Source organism: Hemiscyllium ocellatum, chromosome 8 (assembly GCF_020745735.1).
Source record: "Hemiscyllium ocellatum isolate sHemOce1 chromosome 8, sHemOce1.pat.X.cur, whole genome shotgun sequence".
Lineage (NCBI taxonomy): Eukaryota > Metazoa > Chordata > Chondrichthyes > Orectolobiformes > Hemiscylliidae > Hemiscyllium > Hemiscyllium ocellatum.
Genome location: NC_083408.1, coordinates 76,564,806 through 76,581,281, shown reverse-complemented (window position 1 = coordinate 76,581,281; position 16,476 = coordinate 76,564,806). Strand labels below are relative to the sequence as shown.

The 16,476-nt window shown below is 39.1% G+C and overlaps 1 protein-coding gene across 9 annotated transcripts in view; it reads left to right on the top strand.

Annotated features, from left to right (window-relative positions):
- Positions 1 to 16,476, top strand: part of mark3a (MAP/microtubule affinity-regulating kinase 3a) — a 172,999-nt gene that overhangs the window by 131,379 nt on the left and 25,144 nt on the right. For 7 of the 9 annotated variants that reach the window (XM_060829237.1, XM_060829238.1, XM_060829236.1 and 4 more), the window contains exons 12-15: positions 5,668 to 5,824; positions 6,144 to 6,358; positions 7,110 to 7,213; positions 11,830 to 12,090. In XM_060829237.1, coding sequence (XP_060685220.1) covers positions 5,668 to 5,824; positions 6,144 to 6,358; positions 7,110 to 7,213; positions 11,830 to 12,090 — 737 coding nt within the window. Of the gene's footprint in view, positions 1 to 5,667; positions 5,825 to 6,143; positions 6,359 to 7,109; positions 7,214 to 7,631; positions 7,827 to 11,829; positions 12,091 to 16,476 lie in introns of all 9 variants that reach the window. The other 2 variants (XM_060829243.1, XM_060829244.1) reach the window with 2 other exon arrangements.

The following is a 16,476-nucleotide window of genomic DNA, read 5'->3' as shown; positions in this document are numbered from 1 at the left end:
ATCAATTAGATTAGATTCTTTACAGTGTGGAAACAGGCCCTTCGGCCCTCCGAAGAGCAATCCAGCCAGACCCATTTCCCTCTGACTGATGCACCTAACACTATGGACAATTTAGCATGGTCAATTCACCTGACCGGCACATCTTTGGACTGTGGGAGGAAACCGGAGCGCATGGAGGAAACCCACACAGACACAGGGAGAATGTGCAAACTCCACACAGACAGTCGTCCAACGCTGGAATCAAACTGGGACTCTGGTGCTGTGAGACAACAGTGCTAACCACTGAGCCACTGTGCCGCCCCGAAACATCTCAGAAGCAAAAACTAGCAAGCTTCTTGAGAAAGATATGACCTGTCTGGTTTAGAATTTAAATAAAGCCCAACGGTAACTGTTAATCAACATTAATGGGTACTTTATAGGAATGCCCCAACCAATCAGCAGTCTGCTGTCATGCAGTCTAAATACTCATTTTCCCCTTGAATTGGTATTCTTGTGAAATGTCCTGATGAGTGCAAGACAAAATAGCTTCAACAAATTGACTTTTTTAAAGCAATTCTCAAGTTCTTTATTTCCAAAGGGCACAATTATTAAATCAACTTTCTAAAAAAGAAGTTGCAATAATTCAATAGAGACTATGGTATAAAATATTAGTGTTGTTATGGTTGTATATTTTAAATTGGGTCCCCTTTTCCTACTAATCATGTGGTTTTACCTATTCTATTTCCATAGCTATATTAACTTGCTAAGACCACATCTCAGGTGCTTCCATTCCAGGCTGAAATACCCAAGCCTCTCCTCATAATTTCAACCCTTTGATGGTAACCACATGGCTCTTCTTGGAGTAAATTTGGAAATGACCCTGTATCATTAAGTTGCTCAAGATGTACTCAGTTTAATCATGACTATATTTGTCTTGTATCCTCCTGTCCATCTAAATATTATTGATGGCTGCTCTGATTCAGTGCACACATTCATGAAGTAAAGAGGCAGTTTATTTTTCCTAAAATGTTCAATACTCTTTACATGTCTATTTTCAATTTGATTTGCCAGTTTTTGTGCTAATTCTACAACATAACTTATTGTGTAACTTATGTACTATCTCATGAATTCACTCCTCATGCTAACTTGATATCATCAGTAAATCTGACCTCTTTACTTCAAATTCTTGAATTCAAGGCATTTATGTAAATTACAATATTAGTGAAAGCAACAAGTCCTAAGCCACCTTGCCAATTCTGACATGACCTGTCTAACAAGCACCAGTTACTTCCTACTTGTCAGCCAACGATTAAACTTGTAAACAGTATACATTTGGCGTTTACCCTGATTCTCTACAAGTTTAATTGTCTTTTGTATGAAACTTTAAAAAAAAATTCATTCATGGGACTTGGACATTGCTACCTGGTCCAACATTTATTCTCCTTAATTGCCCAAGGGTATGTGGTGAACTGCTGCGGTCTATGTGATGTAGGTACATCATAGTGCTATTAATGCCAGATGATCCAACTGATTTAATTCTTTTTATGAGGCTTTAAAGCAGCTGGATACAGTGGCTTGCTAGGCCATTTCAGAGATATTTAAAATTGCTGTGGATCTCAAATTATAGGTAGGCCATACCAGGTGAGAATGGCAAATTCCACCCCCACCCACACCAAAAGGACATTAGTAAACCTGATGCATTTTTATGATGATCAAGTATGATTTCATGGTCCCAGTTGGACTAGCTTTTCATTATAATTTTTATCAGATGAATTCAAATTGAACCAAAGGGCAGCACAGTTGCTCAGTAATTATCACTGCTGCCTCACAGCGCCAGGGACCCCGTTTTGATTCCAGCCTTGGAAGACTGTGCAAACTCTACAGAGGTATTCTCCCTGCGTGGGTTTCCTCTGGGGGCTCTGGTTTCCTCACACAAGATATGTAGCTTTGGTGGATTGGCCGTGAGAAATGCAGGATCAAAGGGGTAGGTAGAGGGCTGGGTCTGGGTGGGATGCTCTTCAGAGGGTTGGTATCAACCTGTTGGACCGAATAACCTGCTTTCACACTGTAGGGATTCTATGATCATCTGTAGTGAAATTTGAATCCATCTCCATACAACATTAGCCTGAGTTATTGGACTACTGGTCCATTACAATACCACCATGTCACCACCTCTCTTGTCAGATGCCTTTAGGTTATTAACCAAGGTTTCCTGCAGTCCAAACTTGTTCAAAGTATTGTCTCTAATCAAAGTTAGCTCAAAGTAATTTGAATAGAATGGCTAAAATTAAAATATCCCATTTTCTACTGCTACTTCAAAATAAATTCTGAAATAAACACTTAATGTAAATACTTAATTTTCATGTTAGTGCCTATCTCTTGTACTGCTTTCATGTTTCAGCTTTTATAACAACTCTAACCAGAAGCTATTTATAATACTTTCTGGCTTACACATGTGTATGTGCAGATATTGTAGAGATTGAATTCAGTTACTTTGCCATATTTGAATTGCTAGTGTAATAGGCATTTTTGAAAATCTTGTGTGATCTTAACGTGAGAATGAATTGAAAGACCTCAATTTGTCCAGTGGAATTACTGTTGTGAACATTATTGCAGTTATTTTTTCTTCTTTCTAAAGTAAAGAGAGATTTGGAGATCTGCTATAAGAATAAGATTTGATTTTTTCAGCCCTCATTAAAGAAGTAGAGGTGCCAGTGTTGGACTGGGGTGGACAAAGTTAGACATCGCGCCGTACTAGGTTATAGTCCAACAGGTTTATTTGAAAGTACAAGCTTTTGGAGCACTGCAACTTTTTCAGGTAGCTAGTGGAGCAGGATCAAACGACACAGAATTTATTGTAAAAGATCAAAATGTCATGCAACTGATGTGATGTATTGAACAAACCTAGACTGCTGTTAAGTCTGTAATCACCTAGAATGGGGATGAGGATTTTGATTCAAGTCTCAGCCTCTGATAATTTAAGGTTTTATTAGTGAATAAAAGAAACAGCTCAGACAATGATTAAAGGTATGAGGGTTAGAGTCTGTCTGTATCCCAGACTGGTTCTACTTCCAAAGTAGGAATTTATAAAATGTCACATGGTCTACAGATTGTGTGCTTTTTGAACAAAAAACAAAGAAAATTTACAGCCCAGGAACACGCCATTCGGCCCTTCAAGCCTGAGTTGATCCAAATCTACTGTCTAAAACTGTCGTCCAATTCCTCAGCATCTGTATTCCTCTGCTCCCCACCTACTCGTGCATCTGTCCAGACGCATCTTAAATGAATCTACCATGCCTGCCTCTACCATCTCTGCTGGCAATGCATTCCAGACACCCACCACCCTCTGTGTAAAGTACTTGCTGCGTGTATCCCCCTTAAACATTTCACCTTTCACCTTGAATGTGTGACCTCTTGTTATTGAATCCTTCACCCTGGGAAAAAGCTTATCTCTATCTACCCTGTCTAAACCCTTTGTTTTGTAAATCTCAATCAAGTCCCCCGTCAATCTTCTTTTTTCTAATGAAAACAAACCTAACCTACTCAACCTCTCATCATGACTAACACCTTCCATACCAGGCAACATCCTCGTAAACCTTCTCTGCACCCTCTCCATGGAATCCGCATCGTTTTGGTAATGTGGCAACCAGAACTCTACACGGTATTTCAAATGCAGCCAAACCAATGTCCTGTACAATTTTAACACGACCTACCAGCTCTTACACTCAATACCCTATCCAGTGAAGGCAAGCATACCATATGCCTTCTTGACCACTCTATCCACCTGTGCAGCAACCTTCAGGGTATAATGGAGCTGCACTCCCAGATCTCTCTGCTCATCAACTTTTCCCAAGGCTCTTCCGTTCATTGTATAATTCACTCTAAAATTAGATTTTCCTAAATGCATCACCTCACATTTGCCTGGATTGAACGCCATCTGCCATTTTTCCACCCAACTCTCCAATTTATCTATATTCTCCTGTATTGTTTGACAGTCCCTTATGCTTTCTGCTACTCCACCAATCTTCGTGTCATCTGTGAACTTGCTGATCATACCAACAGTACCCTCTTCCAGATCACTTATGTATATCACAAACAACACCGATCCCTGTGGAACACCACTGGTCACCTTTCTCCGTTTCGAGAAACAAAATAGAATGTATCTGCAAATGCACATTGTGTGTGTGTGTGTGTGTATGTAATATATATATGAGAGAGAGAGAGACTATGCATGCTTGATTGAATATGTGCACAAGTGTGACAGAGTATATGCCTCTGAGCATGAGAGAGAACATGTGTATGAGACAGGGTGTGTGAGTGTGTATAGTGTGATGGGGTCACCTGTAGTGTGACATGAACCCGAGATCCCAGTTGAAGCCGTCCTCATGGGTACCAAACTTGGCTATCGGTCTCTGCTCGGCAACTTTGCATTGTTGCGCATCTGGACATCCATCTTGGAGGAGAGTCACCCAAAGATCCTTGATCAGTCAAGGTGAACTTTGGGATGCACAAAAATGCAGTCATCGAGCAGAGGCTGATAGCCAAGTTCAGTACCCATGTGAATAGCCTAAACCAGGATCTTGGGTTCATGTCACACTGCAGGTGACCCCACCACACCATACAGTCTCAAACATAAGCACACTCATACAATATCCTCTCTCATAATCTCTCTCTCTCACTGTCTAACAATCACTCTTTCTCTCTCTGTCACACTCACGCACGCACCTTCTCATAGGCATATACTCTGTCACACTCGTGCACACTATCAAGTGTGTCCACACACACTTGCACTTTCTCTCTCTCTCCCATGCACGAGCACACATGCACAATGCACATGCTTTCCCTCTCTCTCTCTCTGTCCCCCCCCCCCCCCCCCGCCCCTCCCTCCCTCTCACATGCATGTATACACACCTATAAGTCTGTAGGGTGAATTTGCACTTGCAGATATTTTGTTCAAAAAGCACACAATCTGTAGGCAGTCAGTCCATGTGACATTTTATAAATTCCTACTTTGAAAATAGAACCAGTTTGACTCAAGGTTGGGATACAGATAGACTCTGATCTCACACCTTTTAATGTATTGTCTGAGCTGAGAGGTCATCTTTATTTAAATACTGATAAAACCTTAAGTTCTCTTGGGGCTGTGACTTGAAAGAAATTCTGGGATTTACATATTAATCAATCGAAACCTATATCTCCATTCTAAGTGATTGAAGACTTAACAGCAATCTAGGTTTGTTCAATACATCGCATCAGTTGTATGACACTTTGATCTTTTATTATAAATTCTGTGTTCTGTGTCCTATGATCCTGCCCCACTAGCAACATGACGGAGCAGCGCTCTAAAAGCTTGTACTTTGAAATAAACCTGTTGGACTATAATCTGGTGTGGTGCGATATTTAAATTTTAACCTCATTATTGAAGTTTCATGTTGAAATGATATTCCTCAGACCATGATTGTAATCTTGGTTTCATGTTAAAATAGGCATGCAGATTTTTTTTTAAACTTAGTACGTAGTCCTCAATATCCACATCTTAAATATTCCATTAGTACATTTGTAGTGGCTGTAGATTGTGGATGGGAATATGGTTGAAATACACCAAACCGGAACTTAGTTTTGTCATAGTAATACTTTTAGGGCACTTTTGCTTGCTTCTGAACTAAATTTGCTTCATTACCCTCTCAGTTGGAAGTCAGTGATTCAAGCTCCAGCAGTAACCTTTCCTTAGCTAAGATCAGGCCAAGCAGTGACCTCAATAATAGTACCGGACAATCTCCTTCCCACCACAAGGTCCAAAGAAGTATATCAGCCAATCAAAAGCAACGACGGTACAGTGATCACGGTAAGTGTGCAGAATCATCTTTTGTATGGGTGCTTGATTGTTCTATATATTAAACTAAATATTGTATTTTATTCTTACCTTACCATGTTAGCAGAAAATGTATAGCACCTATGAAAACTAGTGTATTCTAAAAATTATCATAAAAGCTAATGGTGAAGGTGCTCATTTCATTGCCAAAAAATCCACAACAGTATATTACCAAAACCTGATAATTAGTATATATCTGGCATTGCATATCCGAATAAATTATTTTAATAAATATCTGAGCAATACTGATTACAGATTGTGAAAGACTTAATCAGAATTATTGTTTTTGAAGCTGGACCTTCTATTCCACCTGTGGTATCCTATCCAAAGAGAAGTCAAACTAGCACTGCAGATAGTGACTTAAAGGAGGAAGTTCAGTCAAGGAAGTCCAGCACCACTGCTGTAGGAGGAAGAGGAATTACTCCTTCTAGCCCAAAGTTGGGAAGTGCTAACAATCCGAACAAAGCAGAGATTCCTGATCGCAAAAAGAGTTCTGTTGTAACTAGTGTAAGTATATTGATACCAATTATACTGTAAAATCATATTTATCACTTGTTCTGATGTAATGTGCAAAGAAGGGAGAAGTAAAGACCTGTGTATAAAGCGACTTTCAAATCCTCAGGATGTCTTGAACTTTTCACAACCAATTATGAATATCTGTGGAATGCAGTCACTGGGACAATGAGATATCTAACCATATACAGAATTTATTTTGGAGATATTATTTGAGAAATAAACTTTGACTAGAGAAAAAGAAACAATCCTATTCTGTTTCAAATTGTGCTATAGCATCTTTATATTCAATAAGATGGAAAAATGGGTGACAATGTACTCAAGTCTTTATACTTCTTTTTGAAACCACAGTCTTCTGACTCTCAGCCTACGGTACTATAACTGAATCTAAGCTGAAAACAGTATTGCAAATTATATGACTACAAACATTTTTAATGAAACTCCCTGTGGCAATAGAGCATTGGGCAGTGAATGCAAGGGGTCACAGATCAGAATTCCAAATAATGCCCAATACTTTTAAGTGAGCTTTGCCAGTTTATAGGCCAGATTGCTAGATCAAGTGGAATGCATCAGAATCTGCTGGAAGAAGTCCACCTCATTCTTGTTCATTATTGAATGACCCTTAGAGGTCAGCACTTCAGAGCGCAAATAATCATAGCAGAAACATAAAAGGAAAGAATTGAATTGTTAAATCAGCAGAGAAGCATTTTGAAAAAGAAATCAATGGTTATTTGTCTGTTATCAGAATAACATGGTGTCTGGAGGAATGACCCGACGAAATACATACGTCTGCAGCGAAAGAACAAACGTAGATAGGCATTCAGTATTACAGAATGGAAAGGAAAACAGGTAATTAGATAGTCAACAATGTTTGATAATCGTTCAGAATTGATTTTATTTTAGAAGAATTTATCCGTATCAATAATATCCGTATTGCAATGATGGAAGGTTTTTTAAAAAAAAACTTTGTCTGATATGTCTTTAAAAACCTCTTCAAATAGATTTTTAAATGTGCTGGAATAGCATTGTTGCCTAAAAATTACAATGGACATAGTACTGAAATAACAGTAAAGTACTTTACTGCTTTGCAGTTTTTAAACTGCTGTTTTTCTGCCTTTTCTGTTGTTTTAATTTAAAAAGTAAAAACACAGCTAGCTTCTTTAACAGCATGGTATTTGCTTTCTTTTAATTTGCACTTGTTCAACATTGTGCTCCATATTGTACTTCTGTCTGCTTCTGCCTCTATCTCAACCACACTTCATCACAGCCTGACAGAAATGTCTGCTTGTGCGACTAGTTCTGCGTCTGCATATGTATCTCCTCCTGCATCTACATCCGCTTCTACTACATCTTCCACTTCTGCCCGATTGCGACATCAGAAGTCAATGTCCATGTCAGGCTCAGGGTATGCTACCAAGATGATGCCTGCAATAGACAATGAAGCAGATTACTTCCGGCCTAAGTAAGCAAAGGAGGATAATTCTCTAAATCAATGTGCTGATATTTTCTTTCTTGTTCTATTTTGATTTAACTTCTCTGTGTATGTTCTGGAATCTGTAAACAATTGCACAGATTTAGTTGCAACCTGGTTTAGTGCCTATATTTACTCAATCCTGAAATATCTACTCAACATTGGTTTGCACCTATGTTAAATTGCAAATTGTTTCAAGCTTCACTGAATAATTTAAACTAATTCATCAGCTTCAGAAGCAAATAAGACATCGGAATTAACTTTGTTATTAAGGTTGTAAAGCAGAAATTATATTTTTTAATCTATTTACTGGATGTGGGCTTTGCAGACTAGACCAGCATTTATTGCCCATTATTAATTATCTTTAAGAAGGTGATTACTATTCATTAAGACCATAGTTTTAAATATCATAGGATAATGCTTAAGATGGTGATAGTTAAAATGGGGATTGATGCCAAATAGCCTCTTTCTGCATCATAAAAATTCTGAGTGACTGGTTCTCTCTCAGCTCTTAATCTGAGGGCGCTATCCATGTGTTTTTCAGCTATGAGCAATTCACAAAAGTTGTAATGTTATGTTGTCTTTTTCTAGATTTATTTAATTTCATACACCATTCTGGCCATCTGAAGTGAATTTGGGTGATTGTGAAATAGGTTTCCAATCTAATACGTTTCACACATCTGCTATTCTAGTCAAATTCAGTAAATAGAAACACTTTCAGTAATTTATATTGTTCGTGCATACTTACCAAGGATATATATCTTTATGCAATTGTGAATTTGATTTTGCAGTTTGATATTCACACAGTGTTAAAAATAATTTGGTCAATACATTTTGGCTTGCACTCATCAGGATGATTCGCAAGAAATACCAAAGGGGAAACAATGTTTATGCTGTGGGAGTGGAGAGTGCTGATTGGTTGGTAAGTGGACGCTGATTAGTAGACGTATTACCATCGAGAAGGCACCAGTGGATGACTCCGTGTTAACTGTCAAACCTTAAGTTTTCAAACAGGCTAGTTTACTCTGACTGGCCAAAACATTACACTAATAGACAAACCAGAGAATAATTGTTACTTCTTTTCTTGAGTTGAAACAGATGCAGTGTGTGTGCCTGTTCTTTCTGTCAAAGTCATAGACTTAGTCATAGAGTCATACCCATAGAAACAGACCCTTCGATCCAACCAGTCCATGCCGACCATAATCCCAAACTAAACTAGTCCTGCCTGCCTGTGCTTGGTCCAGATCCCTCCAAACATTTCTTATTCATATACATATCTAAATGTCTTTTTAACATTGTATCTGTACCTTCATAGACCACTTCCTCTGGAAGTTCATTCCACACACAAACCACAGTGTTTAAAAAAAAATGCTCCTTGTGTCTTTTCCAAATTTTTCTCCTCTCATCTTAAAAATTTGTTCCCAGTCTTGAAACACCCCCACCCTAGGGAAAAGACACCTATCATTCACCTTATTTATACCCCTCATTATTTTATAAATCTCTATAAGGTCACCTCTCAACCTCCTATGTTCCAGTCAAAAAAGTCTGAGCCTATCCAGCATTTCTTGATAACTCAAACCTTCCATCCCCAGCAACATCGTAGTAAATCTCTTTTCAATCCTCTGCAGTTTAATAATATCCTTCCTATAACAGGGAGACCAGAACTGGACACACTCTACAAAGAATTATCTGTCATCATACATATTTGCCAGTGCGCACACTGTGAACCTGAGTGACAATCAAGAATTTATTGTCAGCATAGTCCCTTTTCCACACAGTAATTTTTAGTTTGCTTTCAAGTAAGGCTGTCTGGTCAGGTTGAGCGACAGGACCAGTGGGTATAAATTTGGACCCATCATTGGACTCCGTAAGAGCAATGAGCTGCAGGATGATATGTTAGATGCAATAGGGTTCACTCTTATGGCTCAGTGCAACCGTATGTGTATGGGCTACCCAAGATTATTAAGGTGATGTACCTTATGCCCTATATTATTTATGACTGGTTGTGCACAGCATGAACTGGCCCAATGGTTAGATTATTTGCTACAGCCAGTTTTGATCAAGTTTTCCACATGTCTGGTTAAGAATTCTTTCACATTTTCAAAGATCATGCTGGACTTGCATTCTGATAGCAAAACAAGAAGGTCTGTGGGCATTCAATATGGTTAGCCTAGTCACCAACATATTCAAGGATGCCATACTTATTTGCATTGCAGAAACATATAATATAGATTCTTCACCATTGCGTGAATCAGTAAACATTGAATTTATGAATTCAACCTGCCTTGTTGGATTCTGTTTTAGCAACACTACATGTGCCTAACTAGGTAGTTTTCCATGGGATGCCTGGTAGGCCCAGATCTTATAAATGTTTTTGTTGGATTCCGTGAGAAAACTATCTTCGATGGAATGATATCTAACCTACGGCCACTTTCGTTTTTCCAATTTGTAGGTGTTATGTTTGAAACTGTAGCTGCAAGTAAGAACTTCCTTACGTGTCTTAATGGTTCCATCTTACATTCCAACTTATATTTGAAATGGAGCAGACACATTTGTTCCCTTTTCTTGATGCTCTAGTTGAGAAATCAGCCATGGGGTTCCCTACTACTGTTTCCTACAAACCTATCTTCACTGGTCAGTATATGCATTCGGCTTCCTACAATTCCAGGGCAACCTCATAACTAGGGCCCAAGCCATTTATTCAGTTATGCAAGTTTGATGTTGAAATAGTGCATCAAAGTCATCCTGTGCAGGTCATTCTCACTAAATAACACACATTCCTGAGGACAATTATTTTGGTTCCTGAAAAGTGTTCCATCTCAGAAGTTTGAGCAGTCGATGGAGCTAGCTTTTCATGATGGGACTATGAGTAGCAACACAAGTGGTATTCACCCCCAACAAGATGCTGTCAAAAACACATTCTGCCTTCTACAAAGGAATAGTATGGTATATGAATTTTGATACTATTGTGGTACAGGGTGGTTAGGTCATATGTCCCAAAAATTGGTGGTTGGTCGTATCAAACACTATCCCTTCAGCTATTTGTAAGAAATAAAGTACCCAACCAGCCTGAGCTTACAAAACTCATAATGCAGTGTCCAACATTAGTTGTAATTCTGCGATTCGACAACATTTGCTAAATAAGCCTAAGTGTGAGAAGAATTAGATGGACAACTGATTTAGGATTGTTAGTCAGGCATACAGTATTGCACACTTTTGTGTGCTCGGGAAACAGCATTTGCAGGGCCTTGTTCTTTTCAGGCAGAAAGAACTTCTTACTTTGCACTTGTTTCAATTCAATAAAGTAGATCCCAACCAATCTCTGGTTGATTTCTCATGTATGTCAATTGAAAGCTTTATTTCATTAGAAAGAACTTATGAGACCAGGTGGTCTTTTGAGACTATTTTTAATGCCCAATTTGTTTGCAATAATATTGGAGCTTCAGTAGTTACAAAAGATACTTTATTACTTTTCCAGTAATTGTTATATTCTTCTAATGCCTTGACCAATTAGCGTCAATCTTTCTGATTTAAAAATTAAACAAAGTTTGGCTGTCAGTGGTCACTAACTGGTGCATTCTCCATGGCAACACCTATACCAATTGGAGTCTACTTACCAGGCAATCAGTGCTACTTTATTCTATTGTATCAGTGTTGCTTTCCCTTTACTTTGGTATTTCTTGTACCTTTTCCTGATGAGTGCAAGACAAAATGCATCTTTTTCTTTGAACACTAAAGTTCTGTTCTACTAAACAACTATTATTGTTACTTGTTTTTTTTCTCACCCAAGTCAAATTTTCAATGATTTCCTTATTAAGTTGTTTCGGTGAATAGTTTTTGATGTTTGTTGATAATATTTTATTTTTCTTGAAAGAAATTTTGAGAACTGGTAGTCTACTCAGTAATATTTTTAATGCCCAATATGTTTTGCTACTACTTAGTTACATACAAGTAACAGTTTTTTTTTAAAAAAAAACTATATGCATTCTTGTAGCACTGCTCCAGGTCAGAGGACACCTGTGACCTCCACCCATAGTATCAGCAGCACAACCACTCCTGACCGCCTGCGTTTCCCCAGAGGAACTGCCAGTCGCAGCACTTTCCATGGTGGCCAGCTTAGAGAACGACGAAATGCAACGTATAATGGACCACCTGCATCTCCAACACTGTCTCACGATGCCACTCCCCTATCCCAAACACGAAGCCGAGGTTCTACAAACCTCTTTAGTAAACTGACCTCAAAACTCACAAGAAGGTAAGTGTAATTGTAGGCTTTTGAATAAAGTTGCAAGGTGGTAACTTGCATAAAACATAGAGGTATATTTGACAATTATAGAGCTTGTAAAAATATTTAACAGGCATCCATTCCAGTGATTGTATACTTGACAAATTTAGGTTGAAGTTTTAATCATTACTTGAGCCTGAGCATACTACTGAATAGTAGTGAAAAATAATTATTACTGGTGTCACTCAAATATTGTCCAGAGATGTTAGGTTTATATTCTGGTTGGTTGAATTTGCTCATTTTCCAGAATTACCTATTACACAATATTGTTAGCATTAAACCTAAAACTTGCAATTTAATATTTTTTAATGTCCTCAGTATTTCACACATTATCAATGAATTGTGTTTCAATTTTGGTCACCACACTCATGTAGTTAATGGTGCAATCAGTTTGTACAAAGAAATATTCTACATGCAACAATGAAAAAAAAACATGGGAAATATGGTAGGAGTAAGATATTTAGCCCCTCAAACCTAAACTTAGGGAATGCTTCACCAAGCATCGCAGCCAGGTCCACAGGGGCAGACTAGACCTCCCAGTCACCGCCCATTTCAATTCCCCTTCCCAATCCCTTTCCGAGATGGCTAACCTTGGCCTCCTCCGTTGCAAACTGCAAATTGGAGGAACAGGACCTCATCTTCCGTCTGGGCAGCCTACAGCCCAGAGGACTCAACATTGAGTCCAATTTCAAATAACCTCCTGTCTGGATATAAGCTTGCTAGCTGAGCTGGAAGGTTCATTTTCAAAACTCGCTAACCTCCCTTCCCTCCCCCCTTCTCCCTTCCCTGCCCCTCCCTCTCCCTTCCACTCCTCCCAGCCACCCTACTGGATTCATTCCTCCCATTGACCAACCAGATTGTACCTTCACCTATCCCCCATTCACCACCCTGTCCTGCCACCCCTTTTATCTGCACCTCTCTTACACCTATCCCCGAGCCCTGAAGAAGGGTTACACCGAAACGTTGACTTCACCTCCTGATACTGTCTGGCTTACTGTGTTCTTGATAGACCGAATGGCCTACTTCTGCTCTGATATGTTATGATCCACGAAAGTTACTGAGTTGATTTCAGGTAGGGAAGAATTTTTACTGGAGGCTAGATTGAGTCGTCTGGTCTTGTGTCCATTGCAGTTGAGAAGAATGAGAGGAGATCTTATTGAAATATATAACGCTATGAGGGGACTTGACAGGATCACTGCAGAGATGTTGTTTCCCCTTATGTATCATATAGCAAAATTCAGATTAGTCAATGTCTCATTGAATGGCAAGGCAGTATTGATGGGTAGAGTGGCCTACTCCTGTTTCTACATTGTATGGTTTTATACATCCTTTTTTTTAAATACTGGAACAAACTGATGGGTGGCATCATGACTCAGTGTTTAGCACAGTTGCTTCACAGTGCCAGCGCCCAGGTTCGATTCCACCCTTGGGCGACTGTCTGTGTCGAGTTTGCATGTTCACCTCTTGTCTGATGGGTTTCCATTGGGTGCTCTGATTTTTTTTCCCACAGTCCAAAGATGTGCAAGTTAGGTGGATTAGCCAGGCTAAATTACCCATAGTGTTCAGAGATGTGCAATTTAGGTGTGTTAGCCATGGAATAGGGTATGGGCAATGGGTCTGGGTGGGATGCTCTTTGGAGAGTCAAAGAACACATAAAATTTGCAGCCCAGGAACATGTCATTTGGCCTTCCAAGCCTGAGCCGATCCAAATCTACTGTCTAAACCTGTCGCCCAACTCCTACGCATCTGTATCCCTCTGCTTCCCACCTACTTATGCATCTGTCCAGATGCATCTTAAATGAATCTACTGTGCCGTCTCTACCACCTCTGCTGGCAATGCGTTCCAGACACCCACCACCCTCTGTGTAAAGTACTTGTCGTGTGTATTCCCCCTTAAACTTTTCACCTTTCACCTTGAAAGCGTGACCTCTCATGTCCTTAAGTCGATGTGGACTCATTGGGCTGAATGGCCAGTTTCCACACTGTAGGGATTCTATTTAAAAAAAAATGTACATAATAATTCAGATGTCGCCTCAACAACACTTACCTAACTATAAACTCCAATTCATTTTCAATAAAGATTGAAATTCCATTTGCTGCCTTAATTAGCTGCTGCACCTGTGTGTGAGAATTTTGTGTTTCATGCACAGAAATACCCAAATGTCTCTGCACTGCACATTTTGAGTCTCCATTTAAATAATAAGCTCTCTCTTTCTCTCTTTCTTTCTCTCTCTCTCTCTCTCTCTCTCTCTCCACTAAAGTTACAGTTTGCCATCAAAACGTATAACCTCACGTTCCTACATTAAACTCCATCTGTCAGGTTTTTGCCCGCTCACTGAACCAATCTCTGCATTGTTGCAGATTCCTTAAGAACACCTCATAACATGTCTCCTTTAACAATGGACTCCAGTATTTTCCAAAGCACAGATGTAGACCCTTGACTGTCTTGAAATCAAAATTCTGCTTAACTCGCCTTGATTCAATAACCCTGTTTCCACTACTGGAGGACTGAATTCCAAACATTGGCTGTATCCACCAATGCATTCAGACCTAACCTGCTCAACCTTGTCTCTTAAAACAACCTTTTCATCTCCAGAATTAGCAACATACAAAAGCTGTTGGTGATCTTACCAGTGCCTTCTACACTTATAGCAAGACTTGCCAAGACTTTCCAATACTTCATCCCCTTTTACAATAAATATTTGATTTCTTAAATGCTTAGTCATACAATACGGAAACAGACCCTTCGGTCTAACCATACTTGCCGACCATAATCCCAACTAAACTAAAGCTACCTGCATGGGCAAGGGTCCATATCCCTCCAAACATTTCTTATTCATATACATATCCAAACATCCTTTAAACATTGTAACTGTATCTGTATCCACCACATCTTTGGAAGTAAATTCCACTGACTGTGTAAAAGAAAAATCAGCTCTCGTCTTTTTAACATCTTTCTCCCCTCTCATTAAAAAATGACCCCTGGTCTTGAACTCCCACACTGTAGGGAAAAGACACTTGCCATTCACCTTATCTATACCCTTCATTATTTTATAAATCTCTATAAGGTCATCCCTCAACCTCCTACGTTCCAATGGCCCCAGCTTATCCTACTTGCTGCATCCGAATTCTGACCGCACTACCTGCAGTCTCTCCCCATTTAAGTAATATTCTACACTTCCTGATAACATGGGAAACATCACACTTTCCCCATTATTTGCTAAATTTTTGCCTGCCTACATAACTATTGTATCCTCTTGCAGACTGTTTGTGTACTTCTCATAATTTGCTTTCTGCCCTGTCTTCATATCATCAGGAACTTTATGGAGACGATGCCATCGTGGTAATTTCACTGGATTAGTAATTCAGAGGCACAGGCTAATGCTATGAATAAGTCTGGAATATAAAGCTAGACTCTGAAATGATGACCATATCATAAAAACCCATCTGGTTCACTCTTACCCTTTCCGGAAAGAAATTGATTGTCCTTACCTATTCTGGCCTAATGTGACTTCAGATAGTTCAATTTGGTTGATTTTTGCGTGTCTTTCAAATGCCTATAGCAAGTTACTCATCCCATGAGCGAATAAAGAAATGGCTACAATAGTCAGTTTCATAATATCATTGTAAATAATTGAAAGACCAGCACAGGTTTTGTTTAGCACAGTTGGCTGGATAGCTAGTTTGCGGTAGAGTTATGCCAGTAGCATGGGTTCAATTCCCAGTATGGCTGACATTGTCATGAAGGACTGTCCTCCTCAACCTCTCTCCTCACCTGAGGCATAGTTACTCTGAGGCTAATCCACCACCTAGTTGTCTCTGTCTCTAATAAGAGAGCAGCTGTATGATCTGATAAGTCTATGGCAATTTTACCTTTTATCCTTCCACTAGTTACAGATGGCCCATTTATCCCCACTCTCTGTTCCTGTTCATTAGCCAGTTATCTATCCATGCTGTATATCACCCTCAATACCATTAGCTTCTCGAATACCTTTTTGAAATGTGAATGCACTAAATTTGCTGGTTCTCCTTTATTCCCCCTGTTTGTTACACTCAAAGTACTCTAATAAACCTTTCACAAAATCATGTTGATTCTGCCTGACTATATTTTGATTTTCTATATGTCCTATGCTACCTCTTTAATAATGGATTCTATCATTGTCGCGACAGATGATGAGCCAACTAGTTTCTTGCTTTCTATTTTACTCTTTTCAGAAATAGAATAGTTTCCTTTTGTGGTTTCCAACGTGCTGGGACCTTTGAAGAATGTAGGGAATTTTGCAAGGTTATAACTAATGCTTCCGTTATCTATTTAACCAATTACTTTAATATTCTAAGATAAAGGCTCCCAGCTCC